This window comes from Phytophthora infestans, genomic scaffold (genome assembly GCF_000142945.1).
Source record: "Phytophthora infestans T30-4 supercont1.29 genomic scaffold, whole genome shotgun sequence".
Classification (NCBI taxonomy): Eukaryota; Oomycota; class Peronosporomycetes; order Peronosporales; family Peronosporaceae; genus Phytophthora; species Phytophthora infestans.
Window position 1 is genome coordinate 450626 of NW_003303730.1, and position 16479 is coordinate 467104.

Below are 16479 nucleotides of genomic sequence, written 5' to 3' on the forward strand. Positions count from 1 at the left end.
TCTCTTTGTGGACGACATGATCATCGCTGCCAAGACCCGCGACGAGATCTGTGAAGTCAAAGAGACCCTCAAGAGCGCTTTCAAAATGAAAGAGCTTGGCGACGCGAAGTTTATCTTAGGAATGGAAATTGACCACGACAAGAGTGCCAGAACACTGATGATCAAGCAGACGCGGTACAACGACGATGTAACGGAGCGGTTCGGGCAGTAGAACGCTAAGGGTACCGACAACCCTTGTGCGTTCAGCCTCAAGCTGTCGAAGGAACAGTCACCAGGAGCGAAGACGGAGTGTACTGAGATGCAGGCAAGGCCGAACGCTCCCTTCTCGGATGTCTAATGTACATTACGACGTGAACTAGATCGGATATTGCCTACGTGGTGACGCAGCTGTCGCGATTCCTCGAGAACCCTTGTCTACCGCACTGGCGAGCTGCGATTCGGTGCTTGAAGACGACACACACACTTGGGATCGTGTACAGCAAAGGATCTGGCAAGGTTACGGCTGAAACTTTCACGGACGCTGACTGGAGGAGCAACATCGTTAATAGGCGTTCCGTGTCAGGTGTGATGGTGATGATCGGGAGCGGTCCAGTGGTGTTCAAGCCGAAGTTTCAGAGAACGGTAGCGCTGAGCTCTGCAGGAACCGGCCTGTGATTGGTCCATTTCGTACAGCACCTATACGATTGGTAGCGACGGTAGGTAGGAGCAGTTATTGGACACCGGACAGGAAAGACAAGTGGAAGAACGATAAGATCCATCTCATTCACTTCGGTTTTAACTAGCACCAACATATAGCCATGGATGTGGGTTACTTGTCGATATTAAGGCTCATATACGTTTTTGTGCGCTTACCACGCATGTACGTACACTAACCCGGTTGCTCTTCTCTTACCACGAGCGTAGACACACTAACATGGTCTTGTACCTCTTGCAAATACGAACACACGTGTACCAATCAGTATTAAATATCACGACATACTTTACCAGCTTCAGTAAGAGCTCAGTTTAATTTTGATATTGCTTTTTCCTTACAAGAATATTGTAGTTCTGACAAAATTGATTGTACTGTAAGGGAAGTGGTCAATTCGAGGCCGGTTTGCAGGTGCAATTATCGGAAAGGCACCTCTTCGGACTCAAGCCTCGGAAGTCATAAGTTTTGACAGCTCTGGAAACCTCCATAACCCCTCTTTTTTAAGGTTGTGATTGGCACATAATATGACAGTGTTGGTCGCTGTATTGCTACTTAAGGAAACCACTGGAATTGTGGCGGAGGTTCAATGGAAGCCGAAGTTAGACTTGTCTTGAGTATGTTCATTGGTACACCTGCATCAGGGGTAGGTCTACTAAAACGGTGCATATCGGTCGTACTTAAGAGATTATCATAGGTTACTAGGTTTGAGGGTGATGCCATTTTGGAAAGGACTACATTTCTAGAAGCACGCAGACACAGACAGCGCTCGAAATGTCGAGCGGGGCGCCGGCTCTGATCGAGCCCCCAGAGCTCCGCTGCCACCCGGAGAACCTCGTACGTCATGGCTAGCGACTTCCACCTTTTGCTGAAGCCAAGATCTCCTGTGTGATGTGGAACTGCCCGGCAGGGTGAGGGTAGCGCTGCCGGATTGACAGACGCACAGATTCAATTAATTTGGTACGGTAATCGTTTAGTTCCACATACTTATGAGGTCGTACGGACAGTTGCTGTGTTTACACTACTGTAGAACCTACAATATCACTGCCAGTGTCAGCGCTTGGCGACATCGAGGTCGTCTTCTTGCAAGACTTAGCCCCTGAACTACTCGTGTTTGCGTGTTTGCGACCTTTAGCTCCCGATCTGGCGGTGGACGCTTCAATTTCCTGTAAGACCTCATGTGTCAAGAGACGTCCGCCAACGAAAACACGCTTGTGCTTCTGGCCGCGGGTTTTGCTCGGTGAAGTTGGCATTGTGAGGATTTCGTCTTCGACAAGCGCCTTCTATGCAGCCATGTGGCAAGCAGGACGTGGCGAGGCGCCCCATTTCGTGTGAAATTGTTCCAACCGGCGCCCATCTGAACTAAAGACAAGGGAAATAGTCCACAAGCTTTGTAGGCCCAGGTCGTCCAGCTTTCAGTGACTTGCCCTCCGCTAGTGCATGTAGCCACTTTCGAATAGTTCTCTCATGAACGCCAGTAGCAGCGGCGACGTCAACCACTGTACTGCTGGCTTGCACTTGAGCGATTGTTGCTTGTTTAAAGTCGACCGTGTAGGTAGGTGCCATTGAGCTGGTTTAGAAACGAAAGCTGCTTAGAGTAACGCTGCTTTCTGGCAGTGATCGCTCTCCCGCCAGCAGTTTGGATTTCGCGCATAAAAATTTCTGTGAGTTTCGTACTTAGTTGTATATCTACAAATGACATGCTGGAAATCATAATACAGCGTATGCATTGGCTAATATCACACCGGCCTCGAATAGATCAACCGGTATCGAATTGGTTTCCCTTATGCAATACATTTTGTCCGATCCAATCGACGTTATTATAATAATAATGTGTTTAAGGAAAAATTATCTTGACGCCACTATTAATATAAACAAGCTGCCATTAGCGCTCGGGAAAAAATAAAATATAATAATTGTTGCATTGCTTTGACAGAATAGGGATTATTGAAAAGAAAGATTTTCGTACAATATACAATTCTCCCCGTAATAATTATATTGACCTTTTTAAAGATATTTAAGTGGCAGAGGCGTCGAGCTACAAATGGTTCATACGAGAGCAAGTAAGCACCCCGGGTAACATGTCCACAATCTGCAGCCCGGGGTAGGTCCAGAACCTGATAAACCTTTTTTTATTAAAATATAACAGATTTCGGATTTTTTGAAGTTCAGAGCTAAAGATTTGTACTTCAAGGTAAAATCCTTTTGCAGATAAAAGAAATACTCGCCGAAATCGTTGTGAAATACTTTGGCAATCCTATTTTAATGTTCAGTGTAATGTCAATTAAAAAATGTCACCTTCATTTTGTTTTTATCCATAAATTTATATTTATCAATGTTCTGGAGGATTTCCTGTCGCGATAATAAAAAAGTACTACTTTGGAAGATGGCATTCAGAATCTGAATGAGATGGAGGCGTCGCCCTGCGATAAGGCACTGATCGTCCTGCGATAAGGTACTGATTAATAAACTCGATTAAATTCGATCTGTTGGCGCTGTGAACAGTAATCCAAGTGATCGATAAAACCTCGACTATCGAAGGTTTCTGGTTTAACAATATTTTGTGTAAACCACTGGTCTGTATATATACTTCTTAAATGACTCCAAACCACGCAGCAGAGTTTGGCCATTGTTGCACAATCTAAACGAGCTCATTGTGATAGTATTTGATCCAGTTTTTGTGCGAAGACAATAAGTAAACTGTGATTATTGATTAAGATTTCAGAACAACTAACTATTGTGATTGGCAGTATAGCCAATCCAATTATCACAGTTTTTTTCACAGCCCTGCATCTCAACCGCCCGCACGGTGGAAACTCCGTCGCGGGGTGGACAGCCGCCTCAGAACGGGACCACCGCAACTACGTGCAGCGTGGTCAACAGCGAAGCGCCAAGCTTCCTGGCGACGCGCGTTGAAACTACATGTCCAAAGGGAAAGCATGTCATGTTTTTTTTTGGCGTTTTCACAGCAAATACTGGACACATTCAGAGTCTCTTGTTTACGTGTACGGATGTAGTACTGTTCACAAACTTACCTGTACTGTTAGATGCCCATGCCCGTGTAGCAATTCAAGGATGAACAAACCACCCGTTACGAGCGGCCATACATGTATCCATCGATCGCGTCGCATATCGATGAACATACCGCCATTGTACTAGATGAACATGTCCGTTGCCAATCCATAGCTGCCGATGTACAGCTTGCCCGCCCCTCGCTGTGCAGAAATCGAACGTTTTCCAGGCCACACGAGAAGATCACGTACATGTATTTATAGAAATACCAGTGCAGCCAGCGAGCGCAGACGGAAGGAGCACACGGAATGCATCGGAGACGTTGGACGGACCGCAATATCCGGGGCATTGTCTTGCAGAAAAAAATATTGTAGTAAAACGAAATTGTCAACTGAAAATCTCAGTTTAGTTACTTCGTATTTTTACGTATCATTCTCCTACTCCAGCGTAAGCAGAATCAGCAATGATTTCTCAAAATATTTTTTGACAAGCGCAATTAGCAAGCCAATCAAATAGCAGTGGCCGACAACGCGTTTTGACAAGAAAAAGTAGCACAGATTAGTTACAGCGATTCTGTCGGTAAAACGACATCTGATCAATCCAAACGCTTACAACCCACAGCACCAAGAAATTATACCAGGTCCTGGGGGTGGCTACCACTTCCACGCGTGCCATGCTATGACACTATAAATTGGTCCATGGCATGGCGTGGTTAGCTATAGGTCGACCAGGAATGTGATTAGAGATCATGCCAACAGGCAAGTAACACAATACACCTCAGCTTAAATTTAGAAGTCCCACCAGTAAGGCGTTGGTGCTCGGATCCATAAGTCGATGTTGGTGGGAGAATTGATTGCAGTTTTGGGAAGTTTCTACTCTCAAGTCATCAAAACTGTTTTGAAAGCCAGTTGTTTTTTAAAGATCTCTTTGATTCACAATAGTAGCCTCTTCATACTAACTTGCACCACTTTACAATGCAAAGTTAACTCCATCCCACGACACTTGAGTACAACATCGTTTCAAGTATTTTACGTGATAAGGCTTCGCTCTAAGATCTGTAGCGTGTTTTTTGTTTTCTGATGACTTTAACCCCCCAAGCCCGAGGCCATTTGGTGCTCACCATCTCACACATACCTACACACGTTAAGGTTTATCCGCAAGATGGGCACCCATATTATACTCCAGATATATTTTAACGTGTCTGTACTAAAGCCGGTCCATACCCCCAACCCCAAACTTTGCTATCGTGTCTTCCTCGCCTAAAGTGTCTTCCTGGTACATGGTATATCTATTATTGTGTCTCCTGTACGCAAAGACGATACAGTACAAGCCTGATTTATTTGTCGATATTTAGAAAAACAAACCAGCTGGGAATACGTGAGCTGTGCAGTATATTTAATGCAAGTCAAAAATCAGAGCCGGAGCCTGCCTAAACTACGTCATCACTTCTGCGGGATCGCTTCTGGCGTGATGATCCGTCACTTCCAGATTCACCGCCCGACTTCTCGGAGTTCTCAGCATCACCTGCAGTCTCATCGCTAGGTCTCTTCGGCTTACGGGCACGAATCTTGCGTTTGTTCCGTGTCTGAGGGATCAATGTGCCGTTTACCCAATGTTTATGCCAGATCTCGAAGCACGATGCTGGAACACCGTTCACGGAGTGCTTCACTTTGTTGCAAAGGAAGACTCGAGCTGCTAGAGCATTTTAAGAAGACGTTTTCAGTCTGCATTCACCGCAAAAGAAGGTAGTTTCACCCCCACGCAACTCTCCATCGGCTTTGAGCACTGAGCACACCTTACAGGCGCGCTGACGGCGTTTCCAAGCTTGTGTGGCGCTCCCTTTACGCCACTCGTCGGTCTGAACAGGCACATGTCTGGCGACTTCTCGAGCTTTTGTCCGTGTCGCCTGAAGCCCTCGGTGGCGTAGCAGCTGCTGCCAGTCTTCAGGTTGAAGCTGGCACAACTCCAGGTGAAGCTGTTTGAGATATTGCACGTGTGATAGCTTTCGTTCACCATCTTAAACCCGCCGGCAATTGAAGACAATAAATGCATTGATAATTGCCAGATCAATAAGGCCTAGGAACAACGACTTGTAATACTTCCTGTAGCGTCTTGCGTTCGACTTTGCTGGTAGGATAGCCTCGCACAAGCCTTGCTTGCTCATCATAATCGCTCCAACGATGTAGAAAGACATCGTAAGCAGTTGCATTGCAAGCACCACGGAGGTGTAAAACCGATCTGTTACAACCAGTCGAAAGTCGGAGGGTCCAGTGGGGCCAAATACATGCTGGAGATTTCGCACCACTGCAGCAGGGCCGGATTTCTCGTCAGGTGGAATGCTGTCGTCTTGCATTTGGCGTTTACCACAGTAAACCTCGAAACTGTATCAGACACGGTAAAGAAAGCGTAAGCATGTAGCAGACACGTTAAGACAGCTTTTGAGCCAAAAAAAAAACGCGCTCGAAGGCGCGTCACAAACGTACTGGATGCAATAAACCGTCTCAGAACAGCACAGCATGAAGAGCTTAGTCCCCCATTTGTGAGGCTTATCTTTCATGTACACCCTCATGCGATTGAAAGCCGATCTTGACGGAAGCATCGCTTCATCAAACGCCATGACCGATGGCGGTATAAAGCTGCGCTGGAAAGTATATTGCAGTACGATGATTACTGGCCGCAGCTTCCACGCGCGGTCCGTCGCTGCCTCAGGAGCATCATTGCGACTGAAATGCATGCTGCGGGTAAGATGAGCAAACCGATCTCGCTTCATATAATGGCCGAAGCACCCACGCGGAATTGCGCCCTCGTCGGTAGTCTTCCAGTGGTGGTCAAATTCTCCTTGTTCGGCGCAATTGTTCTGGCAATGAGTAGTCCAATAAAAATACAAAACTCTCTTCCAGATATGTCAGGTGTTGCCAATAAATTCTTCTTGATTTGTTCTTGCGATTTCACTTCAAAATTGTTGTCCTTCCGGTGGCGGGCTTGTTGCTTTGCACGCTGTGCACCAGCACGCTTATCCAAATTGTGAAGGAAATAGTCGTCACTAGCTCCGGCAATGGCTTCCCAAAGCTGGGAAGGTGCAAACAAGAAGAATGACCCCAACGCGGTCGAAGCAGCGGAAAGGGCTTTTTCAGTAGGCCTGTGATCCCCGCTGTAAATATTGGGATAGTCCTCCGTAAGCCATGCATCAGTCCGAGCCTCGTACGGCTCGTCCATGTAGGGAAAAGGCAATTGGGTATCAGGTCCATTCCATCCATTGAGCTTCATGTCTTTTAGAACATCCTTGTGTACACTACCGCGCGCAAGTGCTCCAACTCCGCCAACTGATTCAAGTAGAGATGGCTCGAAAAGTAAGTCAGGAGCAGCAGCAGAATCCTCCACGACGGCGTCGGCTTCTTCGAAGCCTAAGTTCTCATCATCATCGTAAATGGACATATTCTCATTGTCACCATCGGAATCCAGTGCTGCAAAATCGGATGGATTATCTCCAGGCGCGATAATGTTTGGGTCATCTACATCCACATACACTATAAGAATCCATAACGTGTACCCTTAGCGTGTATACACACCATAAGCTTACCCATCATCGTTCTGATTCCATGTGCAAGGCTGACGCTTGGTTGCACTTCTTCAGGTGGTATGGCGGCCGGATGCCCTTCTTCACCTGGCATCGTGCTTTCTCCGTCGCTATCAGGCTCAGAGCAGGCATACTCTGAGCCAGATGTAGCAGCAGCATCGAATTCAGCATGTAAACTACAATTAAGATACTCGTCTGCACCTATAAGGGAGTGGTGCGCTAGCGTTAGCAGTAGTTCACAGGTACGAGCAAGATATTCGACAGCTTACCGTTTTCATCACCAGCTGAATTGCCCAAATCACTCTCTGCCAGGTGTGGAGACGTAGCCTGAATTTTCGGACAAACAGTCTTCGTCGTGTCTGGATCTGGACTGACAGTTCGGTCAGCAGCTATATACACGATAGCGTTAGAATCATAACACGTACATACACAATAAAATCAAACGCACCATCTTGTCCATCAGGCACATCGGTTTCAGGCTGTCCACTTTCCGGAGTAGGTTGAGTCGCTGCTGCTTTTGCTTGTTGCTTCGCCGCGCTAGCTTTCTTCGTCTCCTCTAGAAAAGCACACGTATTAAAGTCCACACAAAGACCTTGAAAGGCGATACTACTTACCCAAGGCGATACGGTCCAAATATGCCATCAACGCAGCCTCTCCAACGAAAAAGGCCACGCCACGTACGTCCTTCTTCGTCTTCCCCGGCATAAGGTACGTGTAGTCGTTTGACAGGCCCGTAGGGGCCTTTGATTTCCATCCTTCCTTCAGAAGCTCTCGCCATCGGCCTCTGAACCCGGACATCTGAGCGGCAGCGGCGAAAACTCTCGAATGACCGAGATATGGGTGGCGCAGAATTCCACCTGCAATCCTCTATGCTGATTTGTGTGATACCCATCAAACCTGTGTCTTCTAATTTTCTAGAAAAACCAAGTTCAAGGCACACGCATAGCTATGTACTGCTGTGCGGGAAGATGGGAAAAATGCCTACCCCTTCTTGACTGACAATTTGTATGGTCCTATACAAACTTTACGTATAAAAGCTTAGACACGTTAAGCTTTTTGCGGAATCGTGTCTCATACAGGCTCTCGGGTTTGGGGGGCTAAACAGGCAAATAGAAGACCATTTAGCATCAGCTCAAAGTATGATTGGAATAACCTTTAGCCTTCAGGCCTCAAAACAGCTGAAGCAACAATTACCACATCAGAGTGCAAGACTGGCGAAAACAGTTTTGTTGTACACGCAACTATGTAGTAGAACTTTGACAAGCGCTACTTTGATAAACCTAGCATCAATAATGAACATAAAAGCCTCTAAAGCAGCAGCAATTGCTATCAACCCTAAGCAAAAAGGCAACATCAATAACTAGAAAATAGTATGTTTCCATCATTTCTGTCCTTCTCACTTATGCGAGGCAAATAACGCTAAAAAGTCGTATCTTCGCTCCTGCAATAAGGACCGTCATTTTCAGTGCTGAAAATGGCAGCCTTTCAGTCGCCCTGCCGGGTGTTTGTTGTTTCTCTCCGTTGACTTGGGCGGCAGCGTCGTGCGATGTTCTTGCTCTCCTTTTCTTAGCGACGGTCTGCACCACCGAGTCGACCCCGGGGACAGGGAGAAATTAAATTTTGCCTTCAGCTTCATTTTAATGACCAATCACACGCCGCTACTTCAGCGTTACCACTTCAGCGTTACCACTTCAGGTTACGATGTCTCGACATAAGTCAGTAAATGTCCTCGCGCAAAATGAAAGAAAAAGCGATACACACTGACGTGAACAGTTATCCCGGTATAGCATTTCTATTTTGAGTCGGCACCATCCCCCTCTAGTAGAACAACAAGCTGAAATCAAGGTCAAAGTACACCATTGCGGTTTGTGCATTTAAGCAGGTACTACGTAGTAATACACTAAGGCATATACCCCCCCTTCTTATAGCAAGATCTAGGGCAAAAGCTCGGGGCGCATCTTGTAAAAGTACTTCTTGTATGCCGCCCTGACTGGTCTAGCGTCAGTTTTAGTCCACGTACCCGGACCGAGCTTGTAGACTTTTTCGATGACATCTGCTGGCCAGTAACCAGCGTCCAGCCAATCCTTAAACTGAGCTTGCTCCAGCTTCTTGGCGACTGCTTTGTTCTTCCCGTTTTTCCCCGCCAAGATCATACTGGCCACGACTGCGTCAGTGTTCGCCTCTCGGAGAGCCGAAATCGTGGCGGTTTCCCAGTTGTTCTTGTTGGTCTTAGTTATGTACTTGAACCAACTTCGAAACTTGGCGTCAGAAAGAGCGTTATTGTCGACTTTGTTAAGGCCTACCGTCTTACCCCGCATATAAGGCATATGTGTTCCAAATAAATACGGGATTCGCTCGACATCTAGCTTAAACCTCAATTTGACCACCTACCTAATTAGAACACATGTGTAAAACACAAGGCTGTACCAACCAATAAATATTCTTGAGAGCTCCCAACCAACCACCCTTCTGAACAAACTTGTCGGTGCTGCTGTTACTTGGCTTTAATTCTCTTATTTTATAATTTACACAGCCATGAGTGCTGAGCGACGTAGCTATAGTATCCACGAGAAACTCGCTGTTCTAGCAGACTATCGGATAGGCGTGAAAGGTCACGGCTTTGCTGCTCTTAGCAAGAAGCACAGCGTGGCGGTTTGAACCCACGCCGATCGCGTAGGAGGGTCAAGCCTAAACGACCAAGCCATATTCCAGGACCCACAGACTTGCTTCTTCAAAGTCAAACAATTTGTTCGTTGTACAACACATAGGCTTTCTAAACGAATATAACACACAAGCAGCGTTGTATTCATTTACAGCACCTATGCCTTATATGCGGGGTAAGACGGTAGCGAAACAAGAGCACCGTAAGGGGTTTCCGACTTGCTCATCAATCCCTTTACAATTGCATCGTCCGACTTGAACAAGTTTTTAAACTGCTCGATCCAGGCTGCTCTCTCCTCACCATTGTCCACTTGGATAGCACTTCTCAGAAGCCTAGGAATGGGGGCGTTGCCTTCGACAGCAGCTGACGACTGATACAAAGTCAGGAAGTCCGGTGTGTTCGGGTCCACTACAGCCAACGTAGAAGTACTCGCCAAAATAGCAGCGGTGACCAGTGTGGCGACGCCGTAAAAACCCATTCTTCTACTGGAGATTGCGAAGTGTGTGCCAAAGCGTAAATAGCGAAGTGAGTCGCAACAGAGGTCAACTGAATCACTCGTACGAAAGCCTCGGCTGTCTACTGTGGGTGGCATCACATACTATTAATAAGTTCCCAATCTTACTTCCGCAAAAAGATAAACTTGTGGATTTGGCCGATATCGAGTTGCAAAATGATTGCGACTACATGTACAGTAAGGCCTGATCTACAAGCTGTAGTACAGTACAAAAGTCCCTCAAAGTAAGCGTCATCTACTTACGTAATACCCCGCCATATCTGCTACGGTACATACAGGTTCAACTGGCCAATCACAAAAATGCACTGATTTTGGATGAACTGCAGGATCGGCGGGAAAGATCACCATCATTTCCAGACCGGTCCGGCCTCTTCGCTAAGTAAACCATTGAAAGACTGAGAATGGAGATTAAATGTACGAGGTAACTCATGCTCCCGCTCCGTACGCCCCCCTCCATGCACACTATCACTCTTCCAAGCGACCATGACCGCCAGCCCCATGCCGCGCCGGATCCGCCTTAATATGGAGCAGAAGATCGCCATGTGCAAGTATGCGAAGGATATGCGCGCAAAAGGCAAACTGTCCAACACACAGCTCGCAGCGTGGGCAACACGTGCATTCAAGCTGGAAAAATCTCTTTCACGCGATGCCGCTCGCAATGTTATCGCTGGGGAGTCTAATTGGGCCGCTATGGAGCCCTGTCAGCTGGAGCGCAAGCAGCTCGTCAGCCCCCCAAATGGAGGAGACGGACGCTCGCATTGTGAAGGTCTTTAAGTCCAAAACCATTCAGAACTGCTGGCGGCACGCAGGCATTCTGTCGGACAGGAGCAAGATCGCCTCGCTTCTTAACTAAATATCAGTACATTTAAAACATCTGTTTTATCACCCTCTTAGATCGTCCCCCTACGCAGCGTAGTACGCTTACTTTGAGGGACTTCTGTACATGTATAGCCACTTTTCACAAGCTCCATCAAACGGAGTAAAAATTCATTTCGAAGCAAGCCAAAAAGATAATTTTGTGGATTTGGGTTGCAAAATGATTGCGTGGGTTACTGCACAATGTGCAGTAACCCCTGCAAGTTGTAGTACAGCCAGGGGCTAAAGGTAACCAAATATCATATGATATTTTTGATAGTAGTAGTACTATTTTCGATATTAAACTTTAATAGTAGCTCATTTTTGCAAAAGCTAAAAAATATTTTAATATTAACTCGGAGAACTGAAAATATTAGGTACTACATGATATTTTATGATATTTCCCACTTAAGTACGTTTCTTGCCACCTTACCCTCTGTGAACCGAGCGGAGCCAAAATAACCTTTTCGATCAGGTTCTAGAAAAGTAGTAGGCTTTAAGACTGACGAGTATTTGCTCTAGTTCTCACTGTGACACAGACAAAGGCGATCGAGATGGAAAACTGCAAACGCTTGCAGCTGTTTAACGTTGATGGAGCGAAATCAAGACAATTTGCTCTCGTTCTCTACCGATCTCCTCGTCCACATCGTGCGTCTAATAAACCTGCTGCCTGTGGCGCTAGATTAATGCGCTCAGCAGTGCCAACACTCGACGCCAACCTTGCCGTCACTCTCACAATTGTCCCTCTCACGGTTGATTAGTAATACTTCAGCTAGTCGAGCGTTTGCTACATCTTGATTAGGGAATTTAGCCCGATTACGCAATCTTTAAAAAAAATATAATATCGTATTAACTAATATTAAGTTGATATTTAATAATATCATATTGTCTCAAAAAAAATTAGGTGATATTTTTTATATTAGCTGGTCTACAGGTGATAATTTCACAATATTAACTTCACCGATTTTGAAGTTACCATTAACCCCTGAGTACTGCCACTATTCACAGGCTCCATCAAACGAAGTAAGGATTAATTTTGAAGCAGCTTAAGGTTTTACCTCCCAAATTTTTTACTAGTATTGTGACGTTTTTCCCTTTCAGATTTAATCGCTCTTATGCGATATGCCATTTTCAAATGACGGTCAATTTAAATTTTAATCCACCTGCGCATTCTGGTTGAAGTACATATAACGTGGTCCATCAATTCATGAGCCGTTTTTGGCATGTTAAGCACTCTTGTTCGGAAAATATAACATAGTAAAATCAAGTGCTACCGAACTTCCTGTGATCAGATATTGAGATGACGCATGGCGCGTCACCGGGCTCTCCGACCTTCTATCACTACGTAGAGTAGGAGCCATTGGCACAGACTTGTAGGACAGTAGGCGTAGAGCAAGTAGGAATTAGAATGTAAGACACCTAAGTGCCGGCAAAGTACCACGACAAGACCACGGAGTTCTGGTGCTTGCTGCCTCTCACTCGTTGTGCGTGCAGCGCAGCGAATACAGTTGTGTGAGTGAGAGCTGCCAGCACCTGAACCTCCATGTTCCGCAAAGTTAGATTAGCACATACTCAACCTAAGATGGTCTATAGAAATCTAAGTATTTCACCATCACCTGCAACGCAGTTGCAGTTGCTCGCCGCCACCAATGTCGTCCTTCATACAGTCCTTGGTATCTTCCGCACGCAGCTCGCCGCCACCAATGTCGTCCTTCATACAGTCCTTGGTAGTTTTCGCACGCAGCTCGCACGTGAGCGCGCTGCAGACCGGTACGCCGGAATGCAGGACATGCAGAGACACGCGTAGGATTGTAGGTTGGATCGGTAGTACTGGTATTGCCAGTGTCTTGGTGTGTGGCAGTGACGTCTGGCACTGGACACTGGCAGACTGTAGCAAATAGCGTCTCACAGTAGCAGGATAACATCTCCCACTCCCACTTGATCTCGGCGATGCAGTGCCGAATCGACGCGATCACATCGCTTCATTCGTACACACACCACTGAGAATAGTCGTACGATAGTCACCACCACCGTAATTTGCTAGCTGCATAGTCTCCCACTCGAATCGCACATGTCCATAGTCCAACGCATTTGATTGCATGCTAGTGTTGTGGTACAGCCACACGGAACTCGTTCAACCAGTCGACACACAGGTACACTACATGCCATCGTCGTCAGTAATGTCTTAATCCGTCGTACTTGACCGCATTGCAGGTGATGCAGTCAATGTATCATGCATCGCAGCTGACGCAGATGTAGCCTTTTCATTTACAGTGGCGGCCATGTCACTGTCTGCCACAATAGGCAGTACCTTCGGCATCTTCCGGAATTGAGAGAGATTGACCACCGCAAGTGGTTTGGTCATGATGTCTGCCACCATGTCCTCCGTCCCGATGTGTTGCGTAATGACCCGTTTTAGTTCCACGTTCCGCCGCGCCATGCTGTATTTGTTGTCAATGTGTTTTTGCTTGCTGTGCTTGCCGGGTTTAGTCGTTAGAGAGATGACTCCCTGGTTATCTCCGAGTAGTACAGGTATGGCATGTTTCCACGCTAGTTCTCGACAGAGCCCGACAAGCCGCAGCAAGGCCTTTGTAGCTTCAGCCATTGCAGCGTATTCAGCTTCACATGTGCTCTGAGCATTGATTTCTTGTTTCCTTGATGCATAGGATACGACATTTTCGTCCATTGTCGTCACGTATCCACTGATGCTGCGGCGGTCAACGGGATCATTAGCATAGTCAGCACCCGAATAGCAGCCCACACATAGGTCACTTGCTGACGCAACATCCATCACAAGACCAAAGTCACGTGTAGCCTGCAGGTAGCGCAATACCCGCTTGGCTTGCGCATAGTGAGTATGGTCGTAGCTGGCTAGGTATTTCCCGAGATGTCTGGTTGCGTGTGCGATGTCAGGTCTTGAGGCACTTACAAGGTACTGAAGCGCACCAACCAGCTCTCGGTAGGGCAGGTACTCGGTCGTAGCAGGAACAGTCGCCTTTGAGGGTGTCAAGGCCGCTGGCGTAGTACACCCATTGCACGTCTCCATGTGAAATCGTTTCAGTACTTCAAGTACATACTGTTTCTGGCAGTTGATAATCTGTCGACTGGGTCGGTTGATCAAGATCTTCACACCTAGTAAGTACTTCACGGCTCCCATCGTCGTGAGCTCAAAGGTTTCTTGCAGCGCGGCTGCAATTCGAGCACACAGCTCACGTGGACCCATTAGCAATAGGTCGTCCACGTATACAGTTGGGAGCATAGTCACTTCCCCATCTTTCTTCAGCTCGTACAAGCCGTAGTCCGACTCCAGTCTTTCAAGCCCAAGTGTCAGCAACTTGGCATGTAGAGCTCGGTTCCATACGTTCGGTGCTTGCTTAAGTCCATAGCGGCTCTTCAAGAGCTTACAGACAAACGCTGGCCCATCAGCTTGAAAGCTTGGTGGTTGCTCCATGAAGATCAACTCATCGAGGTCCCCATAAAGAAACGCGGTCTTTACATCGTACTGAAGAACTTCCCATCCTCGTTGAACGGCGAAGTAGATGACAACACGGATCGTCTCAAACCGGATTACCGGTGCGTAGGTCTCACTGTAGTTCACGCCCAGTTGTTGTTTAAAGCCATGCATCACGAGACGAGCTTTTAATCTTTTCACACGCCCTCGTTCGTCACGCTTAGCACCAAACACCCATCTGCACGTAATAACCTTGACGCCCTTGGCTGCCGCGCGTGGCACCAATTTCCATGTCTTTCGTCGTTTCAGTGACTGTAGTTCAGCAAGCATCGCAGCCTTCCACTGAAGCCAAATGCTTACTCCGACGGGCCTGCTTGTAGGTCGTCGGTATCTCAATGTCCATATTGATAGACATCACGTTGCCCACCACATAGTCAAGAAGCCGCAGACTTGGCTTCTGCGTCCGTCGAGGTCGCTTGGGACAGGGTTGAACAGGAGGATCGCGATTCTCAGAGGTTTTGTTTCCTTCTTTTCTGTTTCAAGTTTCTTTCGCGTCTTTCGTTTTCGTCTCTTGCTGGACTTGGGTGCCGCAGGTGGCTCCTTCGTCTCATCGCTCGTAGCAACTTCAGCAGGTGCATCTACACCGGCTGGCGACTCTACTCTCTGTTCTTCAGGTAAGTCGTTTTGCGCACTCCCACTGGACGCATGATCTTTGTCCTGTAGGTCATCATCTATCGGCACCATCTCGAGCTGCTTTGTCACATTCGAAGACTCAGAGCTCCAACCAAGCAGGTAAGTCTCCATACTAGTCTTGATGCGTGCCACCGGAACACTATCGAGCAGCTTATGATCACCGTCGTGATATGCGTTCTCTAGGAGTTGCTTTACGTAAGTGCCGTCACTTGTAAACTTCTCGTGAGATCGCGTGTTTCGTTCACGCACAGTCACGACTAGAGATCCAGAAATTGGTAGTCGTTGGTATCATGACTGTAACCAAGTAATAGAGATAATCGTGCTCTCGGCTCCAATTTTTCCTTCTTTTGTCTGGACTCAGGAGGGACACGCACGTGTGCCCCCCCCCCCAAGTCCGAAGCTCATCCACATCGGGTGTCACACTGTACAGCTTCTTGTTTGGCGAGACCAGTCCTAACGGTTTAGTTGGTAGCCAATTCAGCGTCGTAACAATGTGTAGAAGTGCTTCTCCCCATAGCATGTTAGGAAGATGTGTAGCGGTTAGCATAGCACGGATGCGAGGCAGCACGGTGCCATTCGCTCGCTCCACCACACCATTCTCCTGAGGAGAGTAAGCATTCGTGAGCTGCTGCACAATCCCATGCTCATTGCAGTAATCTCTCAGCGCATTACTGGTGAACTCACCACCCTGATCAGAGTGCAGTCTCCGAACAGTGAGCTTAGGAAACTGAGTCCGAAGTTGATATAGCAAAATCTTGACGTACAGTGAAGCCGCACATTTTCTTTCGAGTAGGTACGCCCACTTGAAGCGCTTCATCAATGATTAACAGGAACATAGCTGCGCCACCTTCCGTCGGTTCATTCATCGTGCATATGTCCATCATCAACATCTCTAGCGGTTCAGACTTCCGTTCAGGAATCCTTGCATAGGTCATCCGTTTAGTCTTGCTAGATGCACAAGCAACACACCCGTAGGAGCTCAGATCTTGTGCATTAATCTTTACTCTGACATCGAGCTTACTTGACA

General features: G+C 47.1%; 1 protein-coding gene across 1 annotated transcript; it reads right to left on the reverse strand.

Annotated features, from left to right (window-relative positions):
* Positions 1-8739: 8739 nt before the first annotated feature.
* On the reverse strand, positions 8740-10417 carry PITG_13503 (secreted RxLR effector peptide protein, putative; the record flags this gene model as incomplete). The annotated part of the gene is made up of 4 exons (XM_002899677.1): positions 8740-8854; positions 9249-9267; positions 9298-9639; positions 10141-10417. 4 exons carry the CDS (start codon positions 10415-10417, stop codon positions 8740-8742), a joined length of 753 nt encoding a protein of 250 aa, XP_002899723.1.
* Between the last annotated feature and the right edge of the window lie 6062 nt (positions 10418-16479).